The sequence below is a fragment of the Maylandia zebra genome, linkage group LG22, assembly GCF_041146795.1.
Source record: "Maylandia zebra isolate NMK-2024a linkage group LG22, Mzebra_GT3a, whole genome shotgun sequence".
In the NCBI taxonomy this organism is placed as follows: domain Eukaryota; kingdom Metazoa; phylum Chordata; class Actinopteri; order Cichliformes; family Cichlidae; genus Maylandia; species Maylandia zebra.
The window spans coordinates 20494626-20515225 of NC_135187.1; the positions used below are offsets into that span (position 1 = coordinate 20494626).

Below are 20600 nucleotides of genomic sequence, written 5' to 3' on the forward strand. Positions count from 1 at the left end.
AGTGGAACCTGGTGTGGTCTTCTGCTGCTGTAGCCCCTCTGCCTCAAGATTCAACATGTGTATTCAGTGACGCTCTTCTGTATAACTTTGTTGTAGTGAGTAATTTGAGCTGCATCCTTCATGTAAGCTTGAATCAGTCTGGCCATTTTCTTCATTATTACCTCATTATTCAAAGCAGATGAGGCGTTTCCACCCAGAGAACTGCCACTCAATGGAATTTTTTTTTTTTTAACCATTTTTTGTTAACTCTAGAGACGGCTGTGTGGGAAGACTACCGCCCCCCCCCCCCCAAAATTCACTTTAAACTTCAGCAGATCCTCTTGACGATTAGGTGTTTGCGTTAACAAGCCATACACATAATGATAATGATTTCAAAGCTCAAATCACAGGCTGTAATTTAATTTGAAATGATATTCTGGCACATGTGTACCACCAACATGCCAATGGATTGGAAGGTGGACCCCTGCAAATAGCACAAAGTCACAAAGAAACCAGCTGAACGAGGATAAAAGCTCAAAACTGTTTCATAAAAAAGAACCTTTAATGAGCAGAGTTCAGTCTACAGATTTCTCAACTCTGACATCAGAGCACAAACAGTTTACAAAGAGTGGATGAGCTGCACTGTTGAACAAATACACATCAACTGTGTCTACCTGTTTGCGAATCCTTCAGTGTTGAAATGAAACTACTGAAGCGTTGCAGAGTTTAATTGTGAGCAGCTGTTCCAGATGCTTGGTTTAGATTGAAAGACGAGTGATGTATTCACACCTGCACGTGCTGTTTTCTGATTAGTTCAGCTGTGACTGGATGATGGAGGACCAGTGGGAGCTGGTGCTATCCCATCAGGTTGTGAGGGTGGGTCTGAGATAGTGACAGAAGAACTTTGTGTCAGTACACTCCGAAATAATATAAAATAATAAATCTAGGACAACAGCGGAAAACACTCACACATGCCATTTGGAGCTCCAGGGTGTCGAGGAGCCATCGTTTGGGCATTTCCTCCTGCAGGCATCATTCGGTTAGGAATGGACTGGCCTAGGGAGGAAAAGGGATTAAAATTCATTGGCAGACTAACAAACAGCACTGAACCGATTTCTGTGACAGTGGATGCACCTTACAATGTGATCATGTTATGGGTTTTATATTAAGAATTGAAGGGTTAACCATATTTATAGACTGATAGGATGCTTTCAGTGTCCATGTTCAGACCTGAATGCTGCATTGTGTAACCCGGCTGCCCCTGCTGCTCCCTCTGCTGGCGAACCTTCATCTCCACCTGCTTCAGCTGCTCAGTGTGGAAAGTCTGTCTTTCCGTCAGCAGCTGTTGCCGCTGCTGCTCTAACTGCATGGGACACGCATATGCACAGGTGTTAAATACTGTTTTTGGTTTCTATGTGGACACAAACCTTTCAGAGATCTACTGGAGTGTGGAATTATAGCTCACAAATGAGCAACAAGACATGGAGTAGTTAAGTAAAGTTTCCCTGTATAATAGAAGACATCGTTATCACTCACAGCCTCTTTCTCGCGGTCCATGATGGTTTCAAGTTCTTCGAAGTGTCTCAACTTGATCTCCAGCTTCTTCATCTGGGTCTCCACCAGCAGAGCAACCAGCGACTTGATCTTTCTCTCTTCTACTGCTGCCAAATGCTTCAAATACAGAGTAAAAAAAGCCAGTGATAGAAGACAACAGTAGTTGGTATAGTGGTTGTAATAGCTAAGAATGTAGCACAGGTAAAACAACCACAGGAAGCGGAGACAAACACTGGGAAGTATACAGTATATTCTTCATATATCCCCAATCAATTATATGCAAAGTGGGAGAGTTTCCTTCAAGTAACCTTCAAGATATTTTACATCTGTTTTGGTTGCTAGGAAACCTGTGGAATAAATGGAGAAAAAAAAACCCCCAAACCCTCCACTTAAGCATTTCTTTAGTTTATATATGCGCGATTGGTTGGATTTTAAGCCAGTGGGTGGGCTTTACCTTGGCCTTCGTGGCAGCCGAGGACAGAGCTGCTGCTGCTGCCGTGGCAACGCTGCCCTCCACCAGCTCCAGCTCCATCACTCTCCTCCCGTCGTCCCCATCCCCCTCCCGCCGGCCTGCGTTCTCGTCGCCATCTCCCCTTACTGAAGCGCACACGAGAAAATTTCGTTATTAGAGCCGCTGATGCGTATATGCATACATACGATGCAAATTCACTGTAGCGCACATATTGATGTACCATCTCTCTCCTCAGCAAGTATATTTTCAGCATTTTCTCTTTTGACTCCCTCCACTTTTGGCAAGCTGGGTTCCACCTGGAGCCCGTCAGTCCTGACAGTAACCTGAAATGCAAACACACGCTCAAGTTAAGCAGCATACTCCACCAGCACACACAATAAACTCTCTGAGCTCCTACTGGTACATTACCTGATGAAGGTTAGAATTTGGCTCCAGTTTTTCTGCATCTACCACTTCTATAAGATACAAAGCAATGAAATGTTAGATTATGAGAGCACAGTGAGAGAGTAATGTGCAATTTTGCCTTTCTATATTTCAGCATTACCATTCTTTTCTGGCTGGTTCAACATTTCAGAGGCTTTTTCCGTCGATTCCTCCTGCACTTTAGAAAACTCCTCTGAAAGCAGAAAGCAACAGTCACAACACACATTTCCCCTGTTTTGCAAACATTGTGTATACGATATACTATCTCAGAGGTACTTAAAAACTTAGATTACACAGAAATGAACCTATTTCCCTCTGTAGTCTTACCCAATGCTGCCTTAGCTGCGGCTGATGCCACACGAGGATCCACCACAGATGCCAGAAAGGCCACGGTGCTCATAACAGGGTTCTCTGATTGGCTGAAAGGCACAGGCTGAAATGCCAGTGGACCAAGAGAGGCCGAAGAGTCTTCTAGGTAAGGGTCTTCTATCGGCAGACGGAGGAAGTGGAGGATACATTCGTCCTGCGTTCTGGAGCCCACGTGCTCTGAAACTTTGTTCCAGTCATCTCGGTAAACCTCTAAGGCCTGAGAAACGTAGAGGTGGTAATAGAGAGACCAAGACGAACAAGGCTTAAGGGCTTGGGTAAAAGATCTCATTACATAAAAGATCTCATAAATAAAAAATGCAAAATGCATGTGACGATAAAGTTACTGGTCTTACCTCTAACAGCAAAAGAGTCTCCTGCTCTGTCCACTCTCTTCCTGCGCTCGCTCCTTTAGTCTGAGACAAGTATCACAAATATGACAATAATTTAAGAATAAAGCTTGTATGACACTGTTATAAAACACATTCTGGTCTATTCTATGAGACACAGTGGAAGAGTGTCTCTTTTAAGGAATTTTGAGACTTGCTGTTAAACAAACCTCTCAAATTAAGACGTATCTTCAAGATTCATAACACTCCGCAAAAGTCTTGAGCTACACTTTAATACTTTGCTAGAAAAATGGGATGTGGATGCAGCGATTTATTAAAACATGTACAAATGCATGGAAAAACTGACTTTGTACAATTATGATGAGCTTCAAAGTTTATATTCGGTATGACCACCTTTATTCTTTAACACACCCTGAACAGTGTGTGAATGTGAGAGTGAATGAATAGTGGAATTGTAAAGCACTTTGAATGTCTAGAAAAGCGCTATATAAATGCAATCCATTAACTCTCTTAGGCAGCTTTCTTGCAGTTTCTTTAAGTAGTCTTAAAGAATAATTCTCCAGGCTTCTTGAAGGACGTTTAAAGCTCTTCTTTGGATGTTTGCTGCATTTCATTCTGTTCTCTATCAGAGCCTCCACTTGTCCGGTTTGCTCAATTTCTTTAAGGACACACTGCACACCATGCTTTGAAACGCCAATTCATCAGCTAAAAGCTCTTTCAGAATCACCTTGTTAGTGTAAAAACACTATTTTATGCCTGTCAAGCTGTGTTAACTTTAGCATTTTTCACAGATTCGACTAAAGAAATGAGAACAAATTCTGTATTTTTGCGTCAGGCTGCAAGACACAAAGTGCCTGAAGATACTGGTTGTGTCAGACACAACACTGGTTCATCCCATGAGTTTGGTGCCTTTTTATTATTCATATGTCAAGTGGTTTAAGTGCCTTAAAATGCTCTAAAAATAATCAGGTAAGAGGACTGGACTGAAAATTGTTGAAAAAGTATCCACTTTCCAAAGAGAACTTTGGACAGAAAGTCTGGAGAACTATTTCTCAAGACTTGGCACCATGGAAGCACAACAAAGAAATGAAAACTGGATCAAGACTTGTACTGAGCTGTAGTTGCTCTTTACTGTAAGCACCATTATAAACTATTTTTTTAACTTTTTGTATTAACAGTGTAAGACCTTAGGGTGTTTCTTGGCATAGATGTCAGTACGCAGACCAAAGTTTTGGCAGTCTGAAGGTTTCTCTCTGCTCTTTTCTGGGAAATACAACATGTGCTGTGAAGCTGACACCTGCGGAAATAAGTAAGAGTTTGTCAGAAGATGTTTCACATGACAAAAACTGCGTTTTAAACTTGTCTGTGCTGAGAGCTTTGCGCAACAGCATCACGACAAACCTGTAGCGGTTTGTGTTGCAGGGGGGCCAGCCCAGATGGCGTGTCAGCGAGTACGTTGAAGTGAGGGGTGGGTGGAGGTCCCATAGGGAGAGGCCTGCTCTCTGCATCCACTTGGTAGTTAATCAAACCCCACTGCTCCAAGAATGCATGAACCCTGGACACAAACATTTGTTTCATATTAATTCTAATCTGCTGTAGCTGGAACAGCCCCCATAGCTCAAACACATGTAAATACATTAACAAACTCAACATGTTTTAGACACAAATACTTATTAACTACAGAATTATTAACGACACATATACCACCTACTGCTCCTTTCCAGCATTAACAGATTTCATTTACTAACACATTCACAGATAAACACCTACACACTAAACCTAATTTAGCAGATGCAGCAGACACACATGACAGCAAACACCCACACGCACAAAGTTATACCTTATGAGGGCACAAACGTCTCCAGTCAGGTTGCGTCTACAGGATGTTGAACTGAGGTATTCCTGGGGGTTCAGCCGGTATGTGTCGATCATGAAGTTACGATATGCCAGGTAGCTGCGAAGGTGTAAAGAAAGCTATACTGAGGCCTTCTCGATCATCTGTAATAGCGGTAAAGTCTAAACATCAGCAGTACTCACATTTCAGGAGTTTTTGACTTGTTCTTCCCATTGAAGAATTCAGGGAGTGCACGTTTCTCTATCGAGTGAATGCTGGACAAGATGCACAGGGAGCTTTTAGGTCTTTTGAATAAAATTAAGAGGTTCAGCATACAGGTAAATGCAAATACATATTCTTACCAGTTGTAATTGAACCATGATGTGTAGCTCGGTATTATTATGTGATGTGTTTGTTCTGTGATGTTTTCCTCTCCCTCTGATAGGCGTGGGATCTCTGCTCTTCCATCCTCATCTTCCTAAATAGAGATGAGCAATACACAGAGAAATATTACTTTTTGCAAATCTGGAAACTAAACCCAAAATTCCTACAATTAGAAAAGTTTTAAGTGAGAGAAATGACATCATATTTACCCGTCCTGGGAAATCATCCTCCTGGTCATCTGAAAAAAAGACAGTGGTTACAAGGATGTAAAAAAACAAAAATCACACATAAACATACGAATGACATATTTAAAAAAATTTATTTTAATGTTTCGAGACTTCTCTGTATGCATTTACGATGGCACAAGCATGCCTACCTAGGTCAGCCATGATCCCTCCTTTCACTGGAGTGTTCTCACTGTCCTTCTTAAGGTTGACTACATAGATCGGATAAGAAAATATTAAACACATTTAAACACTTTAGAGGAAATGTACACATTTTTAATGAGTTTTGGACACTGTCTTCAAGAGTTTCACCATTCTTGGGTAGTATGACCTCCTCCATGTTAGGCACAGGAATCGGGTCTTCCATGTCTTTGGTCAGGTCCTCTTCTGGCTCCTCGTCCTGTTGTCCACGCCTTCTCCTGTGTGTGAGCACACAAATCAACAGTGATACCTTTTGTGACAACCCAAAAGCACAGCCCCGTATTAAAAGAAACACCTATGTCTTACCCTTTCTTTCCTTTCTTCCTGCCTTCAGAGGAGGGAGGGGACGGGGAGCGCCTTCTCTTTTTGGAGGGTGTAGACTTTGGATCCTGTAACAAAAAGTTAAAGGCAGGTGGAGAAAAACTAAAAATGGAATAGAGACTATTTTGAAACAAAAGAGCAGGATTTGCAACTTTGTGTCTGACAGCTGTTTTTCATCTCTAGGAGAATTGTCTGAAATGGGAAAAGAAGCGTGTCTGCTTACAATTCTGAGAACAAAAGAATCACACAACAGGATCACACCTGCTTTTTGCAGTTGATTAAACTGTTAAAACGTAAGCATGCATTAATAACAGGGGAACTCCTTCCTAAGCCTACAGACCAGTGCCATTTTTTACTACTTCACACAAACCTGGTCGTCTTGGAGGTGAATACGCTGCCGGAGGATGACTGGCACATTCCTTTCGTCCACACAGTAGTCTTCCTCATTCATCCATTCGTTGAAAACATCCGTGTCCAGAATCCAACCAACATGGACCTGGAGAACACGCACGCACACACACACACCCACACAAATTGAATATTAATGAGTGATGCATACTTCGGTATCTCATCAAGTGTAAGAAAGGAATACAGAGCATGCTAAATGAATAGGATTCAGTCAGCTGTAAAATTTCTGTAAATTTTTTAGACATTATATAAAATCATCTATTATTTATAGTACGCGTGGTTCCTTAATGTCCCCGCTGACAATCACATTCTGTCTGACAAAGAAAACTGAAGACAAACATCACTCAGTAACTGCAGCAGTAACTAACTCCTGACAGCGTGATGTATGTGGTGCCACACTAACCCTCCAGGGACTTTCTGGATGTGGCAGCTCTTCAACCTCTCCCTCAACATCACTCGATGACAGCCAACTATCATAACTGTAAGAGACAAGAGACGTTGTCACTTCATGCTGGTCAAGTGTTGTGTGTGTGTTTGTGCTTGCTTTACCTGTCAGGGTGCATGCCCCAGTGTACCAAGACATGCTTGTCTTTCCGCATGACAGGACGCATCCATTCATCTAAAAACAGATGTGTATACAAAATGTATTTAAGCTAAGTGGTAGGCATCATAACATCAGCAAACACATATACACATACAAACTTTAACTAACCTTCCTCTGTCGAGGGAGGGCAGGGGTATATGTGATGACTGGCAAGCGTTCTGTCCTCTGTAACAGTACCCTGCAGGGGGACAAACTGTGAATCAGTAGCACTGAAATCCAACTACTGTATCAGAGCTACATACATTTAGTCTCACTCTGAGCTACAAATAATCTTCTACTTATTTGCAGTACTTTACCTGATGTTTGGTGATGATGCCAGTTAGTCTGCCGACCAGATCCTGATCCAGTGTAGGGTCCAGATATACGACAGGCAATGACATGCAGTTGTTCTGTTGTGACAAATATTCAAGTTCGTGAAGGAACAGTCCTTGGTGTGTATGTGTGTGCAGTTGTGTGTATTGAGATTTGCAGTTTTCACCTGGATCAGTGCTTTTTCAATTGTACCAAACATCTCCACGTTCCTCTCAGTCCTTGATGGATTCTGTAAGTCAAACCTTCGCCTGTGTGAAAATAGGTAGAGAACAAAGAGATATTAAGGACACAGGTGGAAGCAAATGAGATCTGTTAGGGATCATATTAGGAAACTACCCACCAGCCCTGATCAAACTTGAACTTGTAAGCTGTGCCAAGAATGTGGCAGAGTCCATCACCTGGTCGCAAGTCAAGGAAGCACTGTGCCTGTAGAGAAATCAACAAGGTTTTCTTGTGGGTTTGGGTCATGGACATGAACATGAACAACTTTCATTATTTGGGTGTTGTTGTTGTTTTTAATCCTCTTCACTATTAAGTGTCACGCATACTTAGAGGCAAGCATTTGCTTCCACAGTTTTAAACTCATCAATCAATAATCAGTCTACTACTACTTTAATAGTGAAAGTACACTACAAAGTGAGGCACTTACAGCGACTTACAAGCCAATTCTATCAGGCATTTTAAAGTCACTTGTGACGACAATTAGATAGACAGTGAGAGATAGACTCACAGGCAGCTTGGTGAGTGCAGGGCTGGTAGCTTGTCGGCCAAATGCATCCTCTTGGAACTGGAGAAGCTGCAGGGTGACTGCAGCCAGGACCTGGCAAGATGGGGCATCCGCCAGAACATACTAACAAATAGAGAGGGTTTGAAATTAGATAGGAGTAGAATTTTTATTTATCGTGCCACTCAATACTCTATTATATACACAAGCTTAGGGCTGTATTTACATGTGATACGACTGCGCTAGATTTGCACTTCACATTTGTATATCTTTCCTTTTGTGCAGGGTCCGCTGACTTAATTTCTCTATATCTAGACAGCCAGTGTGAACACGTAACCGTATGTTTACGCTGTAACCCACTGGGCTTGCTAACAGGGAGGGGGAGCGGCTAGCATCTTGCTTAGCTTCCTGGTCGGCTAACTACCTTTTTGTAGTGCTTCCCGATCCACTGTCTCACCACTTCCAGCTGGGCTAAAGTATCCGGACTCTCCCAAAACCTAGCGGACGGGCTGCTGTCTTTTTTTCGGTGTGCAAATGCACCGGGGGTGGCTTGGCTTGTCCCGGGAATCCCGAGGTTTGTTCCTCCGGACATTGTGGTCGTAATAAAACGTAATTATTTTTCAAACGTGAGAACAAAACTGGCTAGCGCCCTCGCTAGCGTTTGCGTTCTCGTGTTCCCTCGCGAGAACGCAAACGCAATTTAGCGTAAGGCTTTTCAAATTAATTAAAATTTAACTGTCATTATTCAGTGTTGTGGCTTTATTTGCGCGTGTTCTTTGCTGATTTTTTATATAGAGGAAAATTAGATATTATCGTGTTTACAGAGGAATACACACGTTTGTTACTAGCCGGGAACTTTATTTTGAAGTACAAGGACGGAACTGCGCAAGACAGAAAAACACTCGAGCAAGTAAAGAGAAGAAAGTGTCATTGGTTAGTAAAACTCGTAAACATTTACTGCTCTACTAAATACGGCTGATTCTGGATGTCATTTGTCGTCAGTTACTCATAGTTTTATGTTGCAATAACTTCCGATGAGTCTTAATTTTCCAGCCGACAGTCTCTGTGTCTCTTACTTCACATTGGAGCGAACTGTGACTCCTGTCATTTTCTGGCAGTTACCTTCCGTTTATTGCATGATTGCACAGAAACTGTCTTTCGTGCATTTTAACCATCGTGAGTACCATTATCTTATACATCATCTCACTCTAGGAACTCGTCCACGCCCTGAGATGTAATGGGTGTCCATGGTCTGACGACCTTTGTAGAGGGGAACAGACACTTCCTACAAGATGTGAAGTTTAGGGACAGTCGGCTCGTTATCGATGGCTGCAGTCTTTATTTCCGCCTGTACTTTAGCCACGGATTGGATCAGCTGCACGGAGGGGACTACGATGCCTTTGCTTCCCTGCTCGCCCAGTTCCTCACTGCACTGGCAACCTGTAACATCCAGCCATATGTGGTTCTGGATGGAGGTAAAGATGCTTTATACAAGGCCGTCAAGTTAGGATGTTTCAAGTATGTACTTTTCTAGACATTTAAAAAAGGGGACAGCTTACATTATTTCTTTTTCTTTTTATTCTTTTTCTTTTTTTTTTAAAGTTCTCTGTATTTGGGTACAACATCATCTAATATCTTCAATTTAAGTACTCACCTCATTTAGTAAACATTCCCCTTAATTTCAATAGGACATCTTAACTTCAGTCATCTTTATATTGCTTTTCATTGTAATAACAAATAGGTCTGCTTATTAAATCATTATATCATTGAACTATATTAGATTTTTTTATCCTTTACCTTTTCATGAATGCTTTTGTTGCTTATATCTTTAATCTGCACAAACCTAAAGCAAAAACCACTTTTCACATTAAATAATGCTATAACACCTGCAAACATCTGTTTTCCTATCTTTTTATTATTATTAGGGATGGACCCCAGTAACAAGAAGTTTGATACTCTACGCCAGCGCCTGCAGTCCAAGATAAAAGAGGCAGACAACCTCTCTCACGGCCGCAATGGCTCTGTTCTCCCCATTCTTACAAGAGACGTCTTCATTCAGGTCCTCATCCAGAGTGGAGTCCCGCTCATCCAGTGTCCAGCTGAGGCTGACTGGGAGATTGCGTGCTTGGCACAAGAGTGGAAATGCCCAGTGCTGACAAATGACAGTGACTTTTATATCTTTGACCTTCCAGGTGTGGATAGTCTCTGGACTTTAACATAGATGCAAAATAGCTCTTTGGTGGTAACAGTATTTTGCAGTATGTATTTTCTCATGTGGTATCTATCTCAATTGTTTTCTGATCTTAGGAGGTTATCTGCCATTCCGTTTTTTCCAGTGGACCAACCTTAACGGTAAAGCCTCGCAACGCTACATCTTAGCTCGCTGCTACACCACTGCAGGCCTGTGTCGCATGTTCGGGGGCATGAACCCCGAGTTGCTCCCTTTATGTGCTGTTCTGACTGGAAATGACTACGGAACTCCAAAAGATACTGAAACCCTTCTTTCTCTGTTAGATGCAAGTCTGTTAAGGAGAGGTGGCGGCAGGGGTAAAGGTAGATCACCCCCTTCTCGTATTGAAGGCCTCCTTCTTTGGCTGTCCTCTTTTAAAACTGTGACTGAGGCCTTAGAAGAAGTGAGCAGCCTAATGGGGGAGGAAGCTTGTAAGGGCAAAAGAGGGCAGAAGGGTGGTCTCGCATCCAAGCTGCTGGCATGTATGCAGGAGTACCATATCAAGGCTCCGAGCTCTGTGGCCCGCTGGTTTTCTGGAGGTAAGGCATTTCAGGGAGGGCAGACCCCTGGGCCGGCACAGCTGCCGGAGTGCCTGTCGACAGCAGCACTTCAGGGTCGGCTTCCTCCCTTGGTGCTTGATGCTTTGGTGATGCGCAGGGTCCTTCTCATCCCGCAGGTGGAGAACAGTAAACTAGCTAGCAGCCACTGTAGTTCTAGAGCCATTCGGCAGGCTGTATATGGGATATTACTGCACAGATCTCAAGATAATGTAACTGAAGGAAGAGTTGGTGGTACACAGTCAATGAAGGGGCCAGGAGGTGAAATACAAGATATGAGGATGCAAGAAAACAGACAGGGAATGAGAGGTGGGAGAGGACGAGGAGGAAGGGGGTGTGGAGGTAGGGGTCAGAGCATAAATGCAGCATTCAGCAAGGAACAAGCAGCTGGGTCATCAACAGTCCAGGCTCAGGGCGCTCCCATTTCTGTGGAAGAGTATGATCGCTTGGACCTGAACTTGAAGAAGATGGAAGTGGAGGCAGTCCCACTCAGAAACCATGTACACCTGGCTGGACTTGGTCAGGTAAACATTTTTCAGAATCAGTATTTGTTTTGCATTTGTCTGGAGTTAGAAGTTTTCCACATGATCTGATTGTATTTTTCAATATTTTTGTTCCAGGCTCCTGCAGCAGTCCGACTTGGTGCCCTGTTACAAGTTTTGGGCGTGAACCAGTCAGCCTTAGTTTCCGTTCCTTTCCACCTGCAGCTGCCTGTAGCTGTGACAGGATTCTGGTTTCGAGAGGCCACACCGACACCCTCACAGCCCCAGGTGCAAGCTTTGGTCCTAGGCATGGTTTATGGAGAGGTCTTCTTGAACACACAGCTTGGAGCTATCCACTATCAACACACTGGTTAGTTGGATTGTATCCCTCCTGGTTTCTTCGACATGGTTAAAAAGACTAATATGCCTTAGTAACATGCCAACCTTTCATTTTTCTTGCCATTACCTAAAAGCTTGTATTTGCTTTCAACACTGCAGTCCCGCAGCCAAACTGGGCTCTGGAACATAAAGTGTGTGCAGGGCTGGATCGACAACGTGTGAGACCAGGTGAGAGACGGGGAGTAGATATTGGAATGGCTCACAGTTTCAGCCAATGGCAGGCCTGCCTTTGGAGTGCACTTTGTCTAAATCAGCTACTGCTGCTGCCGCTGCCAGAACCTCATCTCTCATGGTAAGTACTGTATGTCAGGGACATACAGTAAAAGAAAATGGTACTCTGTATGCATTAGAACTAGAGGTGCAACCAACAAACAGGAGCTGGCAAGGAAAAAGAGAATTATCTCTAGATTTACATGTAGAAAGCTTTAATTACATTTGAAGTGAGTTTGGGGTTTTTCTGCTAAGCTTACACAAATGGGATGATAATAATTATATTATATGTGTCCACAGTTATACCACGATGGTAAAGAGTATTTTTTTAGAGTACATTTTTGCATCTTTGTTGCCTTGTTCTCACTCCCTCTGTCTCTCAGGTTGTTCAGTGGTACGCTGGTGCACGGCCTCGTCAGGTATCTGAAAGGAGGCCGAAATGCTGAGTCTCTGCTGCCTGGGGGATCTTTGTCTGCGCAGCTCTACTCCTCCCTGCTGAATGCTATGAGGAACTGCAGTTCCAAAGCCACTCACTCATCCTCAGAATCAGGAAGGAGGGGGAGAGGCAGAGGGCAGGGAGGGAGAGGAAGAGGAAGAGGAAGAAGAGGGAGAGGTGGAAGAGGAAGAGGAGCTCAGGGAGGGGGGAGAGATGCTAATGAGATAAACAACCGGTTTGCTCTCCTTATGAGCGAGGAAGAGTCTGATGATGACGATGAGGATTATTGATAGGGAGACAGAAAAATTAACAGATGGATAAAAAACACTTGCTCGGGGGCCAAATTAAGGAAGGCCAGTCAGTGGTTTACAACAGTTGCTCAGGGAAAAATGACAGCTCTTAATGTTTACCACTGTGTATGTTGCACTAATTTAACTTCCTCTAGTCATAATGTTTAATTGTGCATTGCCATCTTGAGTAATGTCTGTAAAGACATACGTTCATATCAGAACATCAGTTTTTCCACAAATTACACAATTTTAGCATCATTATGCATCATGAGCTTTTATCAAAGTAATCTTACTCTAATGAATGCACTTGTTTTCAGCTTCCCAGTTTTATTTACATATTCGAGCACAACATTTAAACAGTTGTCAGTAACATGAGCAGAAAGTTGTATGGCAGCTAATGAAAAAGTCTGGAGCATTTTATAAAATCTTACATTTTCTTCATTTCATTGCAGCTGCCTTATGTTTCACTAACTTGGTGCTCTTATATTTTTAATCATATTTGTATTTGAAAAGGAATGGAAACGTGTTTTGTAAACCATCACATTGAGCTATGTGTTTTAATTGTAACTGCTTATAGCTAAGAATAAAATGTTAACGCTTTCTCTTTAAAGGCACAACACAAAGCTACTGAACAGTAAGATGCTACACTAGTGTTAAATCAGCACACAGCCAAGAGTTAAGTACTTACAGATGCTGTATCTACACTTTGACACAGAATATTTTACAGCCTATAAAAAAATCTAATTTTACAGTGTTTTGTATAAGGACCAAACCAAATAAAATAAAATATAAACCCAGCCAATATTTGACTGGTTTTTCTTTCACAAACTGATTTACACACATTAAATTCAAACAGCAAAAAAGTTACATCGTAACAAGAAAATGACATGTGAATATACAATATGAAATGCTCACACAGCAGTTCAATGGCTAGCACTGTCCCCTCACAGCAAGAAGGTCCTGGGTTTGAATTGACAGGACCTTCCTGTAAGCAGACAAACTACAGAAGTGATAAAAAGATAAGCGAACAGAGTAAACCACATAAACTAAGAAAAACATTAAAAAGCATAAGAACTTTTTTTTTCGATGAATTTGGGAAAACTTCCCGCTGGCCCTTGAAAATTTGCACATGTCCCTCAAATGCTATTTTCTGAGCACTGAAAAAGAAAGAAAAGTGTTTAAAATTACAGTTAGGTCCATAATTTGTTGGATAAAGAAACAATTTATGTACTTTTGCTCCTGCACACCACTACCACCACATAAATCAAATAATCAAGATGTGACTGAGGCTCAAGCCTTCAGGTTTAATTCAGGGGGTTTAACAAAAAGTTTGCATTAACTGTTTTGGTATTGCATTTTTTTTTTTTTTTGCGCAGTCCCCCATTTTTTTAGAGGTTCAAAAAGTAATTGGACAATTGGCGATCATCTAGTTTCATCACTAGATGAGCCCTGTTCCATTTCAATTTCATGACATGTGACACAGTCATTATATCTAAAGTTGATTCAAAGTCTCAACATTTGTATTTTATAACTCTTCACTGTTTTTACATAATGAGGCCCAAAGAGATGTTCATACTAGTGAAGTATCCAGAAACACCAAAATACACCTATCAGAGAGATGGCAGAAACTTTAGGAGTAAAGTTTCTGCCATCTGCCATTTACGGTAACTAGCATTTGTTGCTGCTGTCACACCTGAAAAAGCATCACTAAAAGACGTTAATTACTTAGGCTGCCATTTTCAGAGGCTCCAATGTATGAAAATGTAAACCCCTCTGAATTATAGCTGCCAGTCTGATCATCTTGATTGTCTAATTCAAAAAATACTGGAGTTATGTACGGAGGCACGGTTACAGTTTGTCCAATGAATTACTGGATCCAACTGGATCCATCCATCCATACAACATCAAACAAAAATGACCTTACATAAACCCACGTATTTCAGCTACGTTTATATGTCAATTAAAACATTCAAAGACCAAAGTTAGAAGCAACATTTCTCTCATCCAGAACACAGAGCCTGTCTGGGCAACAAGATGCAAACAAAAACTACCCACAGCTCATCACCGAGTCCTGCTGCTCTCTCACTGTTGCTGCCATTCACTGAGCAGTAGGTAGAGACAGGTCAACAGTGTGACAGCAGTAGAGTTGTTGGCAGGCTTTTTAACAGGCCTTCAGATGAATATCTAAATCCCAAATTTTAAATCCTACTACCTATCCAGAGAATGGATAGATGAAACTAGTGTCCAGCCCAAAGAATTAGGACATAAAATTTTGGAGTAGCCAAAAGGAAACTGCCTACTTCACTGGTTAAAGAACATAACCACTTTACAGCCTAACCCTTACTATGAGCTCCTTTCTGAAAAACAAGCCCACAGAAATCAGTTGACTGGCTGTCAGAACTGTCGACAAGCATCACAACTCAATATACGAGTACGCTTAAACTACCTCTACTGCTATGAGGATGATGAGGCTGAGGAAGATGATGCGGCAGTGGCTGCAGCATGTGGCTGAGAGTCTATGAGGTCCATGTCTTCGTCTTCGTTGACTCCGCAGGTGTCGACCACACAAATCAGGCAGCTTGTGACGGGAAACGCTCGCACCTTGTTGCAAGTCACCCACCTGAGCGAAGAAGAAAATCAGAATATTTCGATTCAGCGTTTAAACAAGTTACTACTTAACTGTATAGATTTACAGCCTGCGTTGCCCAGGTGACTGAATTGAACAATGTTTTGTGAAGAAATGCAACTCAAATGGTTTGACAGCATGTTTATGAGTATTTTTTTACTAGTATGATTATTAGCTAATACGCTATTACGCCTATTAGCAATATATACCCAGCTACAGTAACCACCAAAAACAACTAAGGAATTAATGAATGAAATAGCCAGACCTGAAAATTTAATGAAAATGTCAATGAAGAAGGTGGTCATGCGGTGTTCACATACTACTGATAAAGACTCTTCAGCAGTATCAATCAAATTGTATTATTTGGGTAGTATTCAGTTAATAACCCAACCTGTCAGTATCAGTGTGGTATTCCAGGGTGTGTCCAAGGCGTCCCACTCCTTGGAATCCTGCCAGCACATAGATGATATCACCAACTGCCGCACACTTCACAGTTACACCTCGCCACGGCATAGGTGAAGCGCCACGCCACTCGTTAGTTGCAATATCATAGTATTCAACCGAGTCCAGTCCACCTAGAAACACACACACAGACAGTTGTGCATATGATTGCATATTAGGGCCACTGAAGGTAGGAAAAAAATGACGGGGAGTGGATGGGCGGTATAAAAATCTGGGGGGACGATGAATTACCTATTGCTCCCTGCCCTCCAACAGCATATATCCTGTTGTTTACAACCACCAGTCCGTGGTTCTTCCTGGCCTCTCTCATCCCACATAACTCCCTCCATCTGTGAAAGGCAAAAATTGAGTGGAACAGGCCAATGGCACTTTAAATGGGCACATTAAGAAGCGTTGTATGTTAAATGTTTGTTGACTCACTGTTGCGTGTTGGGGTCGTAGACCTCACAGTTGTTGAGCACTCTGCCAGAGACATTGTTCCCCACCGTTCCTCCACAAACATAAATGAGCCCGTTGGCCTCCACGGATCCATGGCTGCAGCGCGCCATCAGCATACTTGTTTTAATCTGCCATGACTCTGTCCTGGTGTCGTAGCATTCGAAAAGGTCCAGGGCTGAGCTGCCTGTAGGCACATGTTGGTGGTCGGTCAACCGTGAAGAAATCATTATCTATGCTTTAACAAGACATCTTTACTATTTAAATGTTCCTACTTTTTTAGAGAATGTAATAATAGTAGCACAAACCAGCTTACTTTCCCCATCACATGTCTGCATCTCTTTGGGTAGTTGCACAAGATCCCAGAGTCTCTCATTTTTAAATCTTTTCTCCCCTCACTTCATGCTTACCTACTTCTGATCCCCCAGATGTATAGATCTTTCCCTGGGCAGCGCAGGCAGCCAGACTGTCGCGAGGTGTGGGTGGACCCAGCTTGGAGTACCAGCTGTCCTTCAGGACGTTGTAGCAGTCCATACGCTTGATGGGAAAGAGCTGTGAGCCACCCAAAATGTAAACCACATTGTCCCAGAAGATAGCTGTGGCGTCACGGCGCTTTTCAAAGGGGCAGCGGATGTCAGTCCAGCTAGAGTCCTGTATGGAAAACCATTGTAAACATTCCCAAATATGATTTCAACAGACCTGACTAAACTCAAGTCTCATAGAGTGTTTTGTGAACCAAAGAACAGATTAGGTGCCTGTAAAATTAAAACCTTAAAAAAAACAAAAACAAACAATCTTATCTTTAGCTTATTAATTATACTGTAATACTCAAGAGCACATATCTGCACTCCCTTTAATTGTTCTTTGGTGTGATTGCCCCTGTGACTATAACTCATTAGCATTTGCAGCCCGGTACCTTCGGGTTAAAGTAGCGGCAGGACTGAGGCTGTGAGCCGCCAAACAGAGCAATGCGGTAGTCGTGCTTCTTGCGTCGTGGCCGACTGCTCTCTCCCAGGTCTTCACGGTCTTCCAGGGAGAGCAAGTGGTAACGCATCCCACCTTGGAGAAAAGCACTGGTTATTTTGTTTTGTGTGCGTGCTCAAGTAAAGCGAGCAGCCCTTTGAGGTAATGAAATACCCAATATATGTTATACATCTATCTTTTGCTATCATAATAATGTCGAATGTAGATCATTTAGATTAAGATTCAGCACTTCTACGACTCCAGGGCAAGTCTTTCAAGTATTTCACATTTTGTTTTAGAGGGTGTTAGACTTGGATAAAATTGGAGTGAATTTATTTTCCACAATTAATCAAAATGCAATAATCCACAATGACAAAGTAAAAGGAAAGAGTTACGAAATTTCCCATTTACCGAAGTATTCAGATCCCGTATTATGAGCTCTGGTGCAATCTACCTGTTAGTGGTTTATACAGTTTAACTCGTCCCTCTACAACCAATATAATAATTGGACTGGACACAATTACTAAAGACTCACACCCGTCTGAAAACAAAGAGGTGAAGTTGAGTTGAACTTTCCGCAGACCTGTGAGACAGGACTGTGCCAAAGTATAGATCTGGGGATGGATTACAAATATTTTTAAAGCACTAAAAGCAGCCTCAGCCATGCTTAAATTGAAGAAATTTGGAATAACTAACAGGCTTCCTGAGTAATGTGAAACAGAGCGTCTTAGTTAAACAGGTGGCTAAGACCTCAAGAGTAGGCCTGCAGGGAGTTCACCAAAAAGCACCAGATACAGTAAGTGCAGTGTTTTGGGGAAAGAAGTCACTGAGCAACTAACCTTCTGAACAATTCTGCTGAAAAAAATTAGAGAAACTTCCAAAAGCAAGGGCTCTAGGATAATTCCAAGTAGACTGGACCCAAGGGTGCCGCACGAGAAGTCTAAATACTTACATATAAATGAGATATTACTCCTTTAATGCATTTATAAAACATCCTTAAAACCTTTTTTTTGCCAGTGTGAACTGCTTGTGCTTTTTTTGTCCATCGACATGAACGAGACAGTTACCGGTAACTTTGTCTGCTCATTTTGTTCACTTGAAATGTAGAATTTGTACATGCGTGCACGTGTTTTTGACTCTTCCTGCTCACCGATGACCATCTTGAGGCACTGTGGATTGTCCTGGATGAGGGGCTCGGCCTGGACAGTCTTGGAAAGGAATGTTTTGGAAACCAGTGGAAAGCGAACACACCCCAACACCTCCACCATGTACTGCTTTCTGTTACACACATCATACTTCAGCCAGCGCACTGCAGCATCATAAATCTGAGCACAACGCAACAGAAGAACATGTTAACAAATTTTTGGTGACAGACGTCTTCTTTGGCACAAATATATTTAAAGGATGTATACACGCGTACCTGGGCCTCAGCACGGACGGTGAGTTTGTCCTGGTGCAGCAGATGTGTGAGCTGCGCAACATCCAGTTGCAGAAATTCATCCAATTTATAGACTTCAGTGAAGTGAATCTGAAAAAAATCATCTGCAGCCACCTTCAGCTCTGGACAGTCCATGCAGTCTGCAAGGGCTGAAATGCCTACAGGAGAACAGAACAAGAGTAAGTAAATATCATGTGTAACACAAATGGAAGGTCTGTATTTGTATTTGTGCAATCACCTAGGCAGTTTGTTGCATCAATCTGTCCTTTAAGGAATTCCACACACATCCTCTTCACAGGTTCAATCTGATACTGATTGGCTGCATCCAGCAGTGACTGGACATTACTGCTGTTCACGGAGATTCTGACACACACACAAACAAAAAACAAACATGCCTCTCTCAATAAAAATGCTTCTGTTTTTTTTATCTGTAATAATTAATTTGATACACAATTCTTACCTTGCAGTGTAGATAAATTCAATCAGCAGCTCAATAATCTCAGGCTCAGCACTCCTGAGCTCCACCTCGTGGGACATTGACTCCATCATTCTGGCTAGAAGTGAAGAAAATATAACAAACACAAATATAACAAGTGTACTAGCACTATATGACAACATCACTGTCGGTGTGTCAAGATGGGAAGCAGTAATAAATAGATTATGCATAAAAATACATAGTAATCGTTATAGGGGTGGTTATAAACTTTCAGCTTTTGTGCCATCTTTATTGAGAAACACACAATCAATGTAATTACTTAAATAGACTAATTCCTATGTTTGCCTTTATTAGATTAGGAGTGGGCAGATGACACTAAGTAAAATATTCAGTTTTTCTGCAGTGAGGACACAGCCTTTGGGGTGTGGAGATGCAGTACATGCTCGCCTGGCATATACTTTTACATTTAAATTTCTTTCCTTTTGCTCATTCAACTTTTAAAAGCCAAAAACAGGAATCCACAATTCTCATTATTTATGCAACATACATCTGCATCTACTACCTTCTAAAATATAATAAGAAATCACACTCTTGCTCCCCCAATATGCCGCCATTGGTCTTGATTTGTGTTTGTCAGACTTACTGGTGAACATGAGGCTAAAGAAGTGGCTGGCAGCAGCAAGCACCACTCGGTGGGCTGGGAAGTGCTTTCCCTGAACCACCAGGGTCACATCACAGAGAGTACCCTGCAAATCACACGCAGTAATCAGGTGTCAGAACAGAGGAAATGCCTAATGTAAAGCCCTCTTAAAGATATTCAGCCTGGTACTTTTGGTTCGTGTTCCCTCTCTCTCTCCCGCACACACACTCACACCTGTTTTCTCAAATTGTTCATGACTCCCATGATGCTGGACAGTTGCCTGTACTCCTCTTTGGTGGCACACTTTCTCTCGCCCTTCTTTTTTGAGCTTGACGCCTTCTCTGGAGAAGCCATCCCCGTCATGTCAGTCTGACTACTTGACGGAAAACGAAGGAAAAAATGAAGGATTTTGGCACCAACGCTAACAGTATGACTACAGCGTACAGCTGTAGTCTCTTTGTTGTCGCTTAGCTACAGGCAGTTTGCCTGCAAACCCCGACAGCAGCTTGTTGTGAATGTATGAATTTAAAGGCCGACAACTTCACGGCGGCTTCTACATATGGATAAATTAATTTGTCTGCCAGGGGTTAAAAAACAAAACAAATAAGCACAACGTGTTAGCTTAATTGTTCATTCGTGTAGCTAGAACTCAATTTTTTTCTGGTTGTTGTGATGCTCTTCTTCTGCTTCTTCTTTTTCCGTCTTTTTCGCCTTCTTCTGTGGTCTGCACAGAATGTCGTAATGCTGCCCCCTGTAGCCTGGACATAAATTGTATTACAACTCTGAGACCAAGAAGAGTTGTGAAATAAGCCCAGCAGTTCCCTTTGGTTTTCATAAACA

At 42.2% G+C, this 20600-nt stretch overlaps 3 protein-coding genes across 6 annotated transcripts; 1 reads left to right on the forward strand and 2 right to left on the reverse strand.

Annotated features, from left to right (window-relative positions):
• Positions 1–522: 522 nt before the first annotated feature.
• On the reverse strand, positions 523–8839 carry smarcc1b (SWI/SNF related BAF chromatin remodeling complex subunit C1b). Of its 2 annotated transcripts, none has more exons than XM_024798262.2 (28): positions 8614–8839; positions 8163–8282; positions 7773–7858; positions 7599–7680; positions 7417–7509; positions 7229–7298; positions 7066–7135; positions 6920–6995; positions 6479–6604; positions 6094–6176; positions 5899–6005; positions 5739–5798; positions 5572–5600; positions 5341–5456; positions 5182–5253; positions 4985–5098; positions 4546–4699; positions 4331–4441; positions 3151–3210; positions 2756–3014; positions 2550–2621; positions 2414–2460; positions 2226–2328; positions 1988–2130; positions 1516–1650; positions 1210–1342; positions 949–1035; positions 523–861 (listed from the first exon to the last, which is right to left on the reverse strand). In XM_024798262.2, the coding sequence occupies exons 1-28, from the start codon at positions 8746–8748 to the stop codon at positions 794–796; spliced, it is 2811 nt and encodes a 936-aa protein (XP_024654030.2). In that variant the 5' UTR covers positions 8749–8839; the 3' UTR covers positions 523–793. The 2 variants fall into 2 exon arrangements, with proteins under 2 accessions (XP_024654030.2, XP_004548019.2); XM_004547962.3 differs by having other exon boundaries at positions 8581–8839.
• Positions 8595–13558, forward strand: aste1b (asteroid structure-specific endonuclease 1b). Of its 2 annotated transcripts, XM_076879734.1 has the most exons (8): positions 8635–8730; positions 8981–9089; positions 9369–9631; positions 10082–10348; positions 10464–11467; positions 11564–11795; positions 11924–12116; positions 12418–13558. In XM_076879734.1, exons 3-8 carry the CDS (start codon positions 9394–9396, stop codon positions 12758–12760), a joined length of 2277 nt encoding a protein of 758 aa, XP_076735849.1. In that variant the 5' UTR covers positions 8635–8730; positions 8981–9089; positions 9369–9393; the 3' UTR covers positions 12761–13558. The 2 variants fall into 2 exon arrangements, with proteins under 2 accessions (XP_004548023.2, XP_076735849.1); XM_004547966.5 differs by lacking the exon at positions 8981–9089 and having other exon boundaries at positions 8595–8730.
• klhl7 (kelch-like family member 7) lies at positions 13068–20483 on the reverse strand. 2 transcript variants are annotated; one of them, XM_004547961.3, is made up of 13 exons: positions 19995–20483; positions 19764–19866; positions 19145–19238; positions 18923–19047; positions 18667–18842; positions 18397–18571; positions 17200–17342; positions 16694–16934; positions 16269–16470; positions 16080–16177; positions 15778–15961; positions 15207–15380; positions 13068–13917 (listed from the first exon to the last, which is right to left on the reverse strand). In XM_004547961.3, the coding sequence occupies exons 1-12, from the start codon at positions 20121–20123 to the stop codon at positions 15215–15217; spliced, it is 1836 nt and encodes a 611-aa protein (XP_004548018.3). In that variant the 5' UTR covers positions 20124–20483; the 3' UTR covers positions 13068–13917; positions 15207–15214. The 2 variants fall into 2 exon arrangements, with proteins under 2 accessions (XP_004548018.3, XP_004548017.3); XM_004547960.3 differs by having other exon boundaries at positions 13068–15380.
• Between the last annotated feature and the right edge of the window lie 117 nt (positions 20484–20600).